Genomic DNA, 2,912 nt, shown 5'->3' on the forward strand with positions numbered 1-2,912 from the left:
GCTCCCGCGGAGAGCCCTTGCCCTTAAATCCCAGGTGCTCCCTTGGGGTTTGCAGGGCAGGGGAGGGCCCGGGATGAGCCCCAGGGGAAGGTGGCACCAGCTCTTCTTGAACTGGGTCCGAGATTTTGCCTGCTCCGGCTGCAACGACGGTTGCCAGGGGTCCAGCCTTGTTCCGAGAAGGGGCAAAGAAACAGCCACGGCCTGAAGCGGGGGGAGAGGAGGGACTCGGACCATGCGAAGACGCAACCGCTGCTCTCCTCTCGGCTCCCTGCAGAATCGCTGCCGCTCCATTTCGCTCCCAGGAACTGAACGCGGCTGCTGCTGGGTTGTCCAGGGTACGTTCCCAGACTTCCAAACCAGTTTACCCTCGGGCAGCGAGCTGGGCACAAGGAGGGCTGTTAACTGGAGGCCGGAGTCTGGAACACAGCGCTGCAGGAGAGGAACGCGTTCGAGGAAATACTCGAATAGGTGCCACGCTCAGCTCCCCTGCAGAGTTCGAGGAATTGCCGTTCGTCTGCACTTCTGACACAAACATTCACAACTCCCCTTCGAAAGCACCGACTCGCACCTCAGAAACAAGATGCCAGAGGCCGCAGCAGAGCAGGGCGAAGCGCTGCAAGGATTCCTCTTGCAAGGGAAAAATTCCACATACAGCGGACAGCAGAGATTCCAGCACATCACTGAGCCGAGGCAACTCCGCTCTCACCCTGCTGGACCCACGCTCCATCCTCGAGCGGCCGGTGCGCAGCCGAGGGGCCGTGTTGAGGTGAGAAGCAGGACTCAAGCCTGAGAGTCCCCGTTCTTGCAAGTCTTAACACACCCAGCACCAGCTTTCCAGACAACAGGAGCCTCTGTCGAGCCTCTGCTGCACGCACGGCTGATGGGAGGGAAAGGAAAAGCTGGAGTTTGTGAATGTTACAGCAGGAAGTTCTCCAGGTAATACAGGTTTGGGTTTTTTTTTTTTAATTTATTGTTTCTTTTTTAGTCGGAGGACTAGTTTTCTATGGAGCACACTGCGAGTCCGAACTACCTCACAGTGCCAAGTTTCCGCCACGTGTTTTACAGTATTTTTATAGCTTTACAAGAGAAAGTCAGGTAAGGCAGATCTAGAATGCACATTTTATTTAAGTAAAAAAAAAAAAAAAAACAAACCAGACAACATGGGTAAGGTAGACAAGAACTTTTTATATTCTGACTATACAATAATATTCCTCTCTTTTTATCCACTGCCACACTATTATAATGGATCTGTTCTAGTCTAATTTTAAGGTTGTCCAGTTAAGTTGTCTGAAGATTCTTTAAACAAGTTGACCTTTACCTATTTAGAGTTTCTTCTCAGAAACATTCATATATTATACAGGATATACAGATTTTTGAAACAAGACACTTAAAAACACACACAACTATAGCCGCAACACTATCATAGCTGCATTGTAGTGATTACGTTGTTCAGCCAGCTGTAGACTCTGTATGTACAATTAGTTTTTATAGTGTTATTTACATAGATGGACTAAAAGCTATCTTTAATCTAAAAGGTAAAGGCTCTTGTGTTTAAGTATGTGCAGTTTCATAGCCCTGTGAAAACAAAACAATCCACGACAATTATATACACTGTAAACAGCACAAGGCATGAGAATCTCCTCCTACCCCAAACAACCTCGCAGGAAAAGTGTCTGTGCACTAATATTCCTCTTCCACTTCGGCTCCCGCTCCTCTGTTTTTCTTATGAATAGCACGGTTAAAGCTGTGGCAGGCAGGAACCCAATGATTGTCATGAAGACCTAACTTACAGCCCGGGATGCCCTTCTGAGACCGGTGACAGCACATCCAGTACCCAGGCCCGTAGGGTAAAGCTTGACAGTATGGTTTGGGATGCCACCGGCACAGTGACACGTCCCCTTTCACGTACTTCTTCTTGCACTGCTTGCAAGGGTCTTCTCGGTAGCGGGGATCGCGGACCCAGCGGGAGTCTGCTGGCCTGATGTTGTAGTATTCAATGATGAATTTGAAGTAGTAGCAAGTGCATTTTAGGGCAACCAGACTCCTAGTAGGAAGCAATCCGAAAATCTTCACTATGATGTGGTGAGGCAGGAAGGCCATATACTGCTGAGGCTCCAAAAGCTGCTGAATTTTAAACCTGGTCTCCAGAAAGTCATGCGAAACCTGCCTTTTTAAGCAGGAAGCATCAAGTACTTGCAAAGCCCCTTCTGTGGGAGGAACAGAAAGGGCAGATGGCTCCGTAGGGACACCGCTTCCAACGCATGATCTGTCAGATGCCAAAGCATCCTCATCCTCGTTTTGGGCTACTTCTCCTGGCTCTTCTTGGGTACCTTCCCGTAGTGGCTGTTGCTCGTGAGCAGCAGGCTGGTCAGCCTGGAGAAAAAACAGCCTCCCGGGGAGCAGATCTTCACTGGAACTGGAGTTAGAGAGCTTCTCTTTCCTGCATCCTTTCTCGGTCTTGGTGACCGATATACTGATGCATAAAGGCTCCTTCCTAGCAGGGTGCAGACTCTGCTTTGGGAAAATTACGGGCTCTTTCAACGTACAATCAACAGTCGCGTTCTTGCTCTGCAAGGAATCCGGTGGCAACCTGGCAGCAGCTGGATACGCAGGCGGCAGAGGTCTGGGAGGCTCCATTCGCCTTTCAGGATCGCTCCCGCCAGCGGTTATCGCCAACACTGCATGAGCAAGTCCCGAATTCACATTCCCCATCCGAGTATCCAGCCCAGAAGGAAAAGGCTGCCGAGCAGAGGCAGCGCCATCCCACAACTCAGTGTCACCCAGAGGACCGCACCGTCCTCCGTATCCAGCCTCTGCCACCCCTGCCTCCTCCAAGCCATCCCCCGGAGCCAGGACCCCCGAGGAGACCTTCCCCGCCTCTCTCTCGGGCTGGGTGCCATTCGCCAGGAGCA

The 2,912-nt window shown here is 51.1% G+C and overlaps 1 protein-coding gene across 1 annotated transcript in view; it reads right to left on the reverse strand.

Moving 5' to 3' along the window:
* Nucleotides 1-987: 987 nt before the first annotated feature.
* Nucleotides 988-2,912, reverse strand: part of FBXO34 (F-box protein 34) — a 25,923-nt gene continuing 23,998 nt past the window's right edge. The window contains exon 4 of the mRNA XM_009322913.1: nt 988-2,912. This exon is cut by the window's right edge and continues 962 nt beyond it. Within this exon, the coding sequence (XP_009321188.1) occupies nt 1,681-2,912 (1,232 nt within the window). The 3' untranslated portion in view covers nt 988-1,680.

The sequence above is a fragment of the Pygoscelis adeliae genome, unplaced genomic scaffold (assembly GCF_000699105.1).
Source record: "Pygoscelis adeliae isolate BGI_AS28 unplaced genomic scaffold, ASM69910v1 Scaffold314, whole genome shotgun sequence".
Taxonomy (NCBI): Eukaryota; Metazoa; Chordata; class Aves; order Sphenisciformes; family Spheniscidae; genus Pygoscelis; species Pygoscelis adeliae.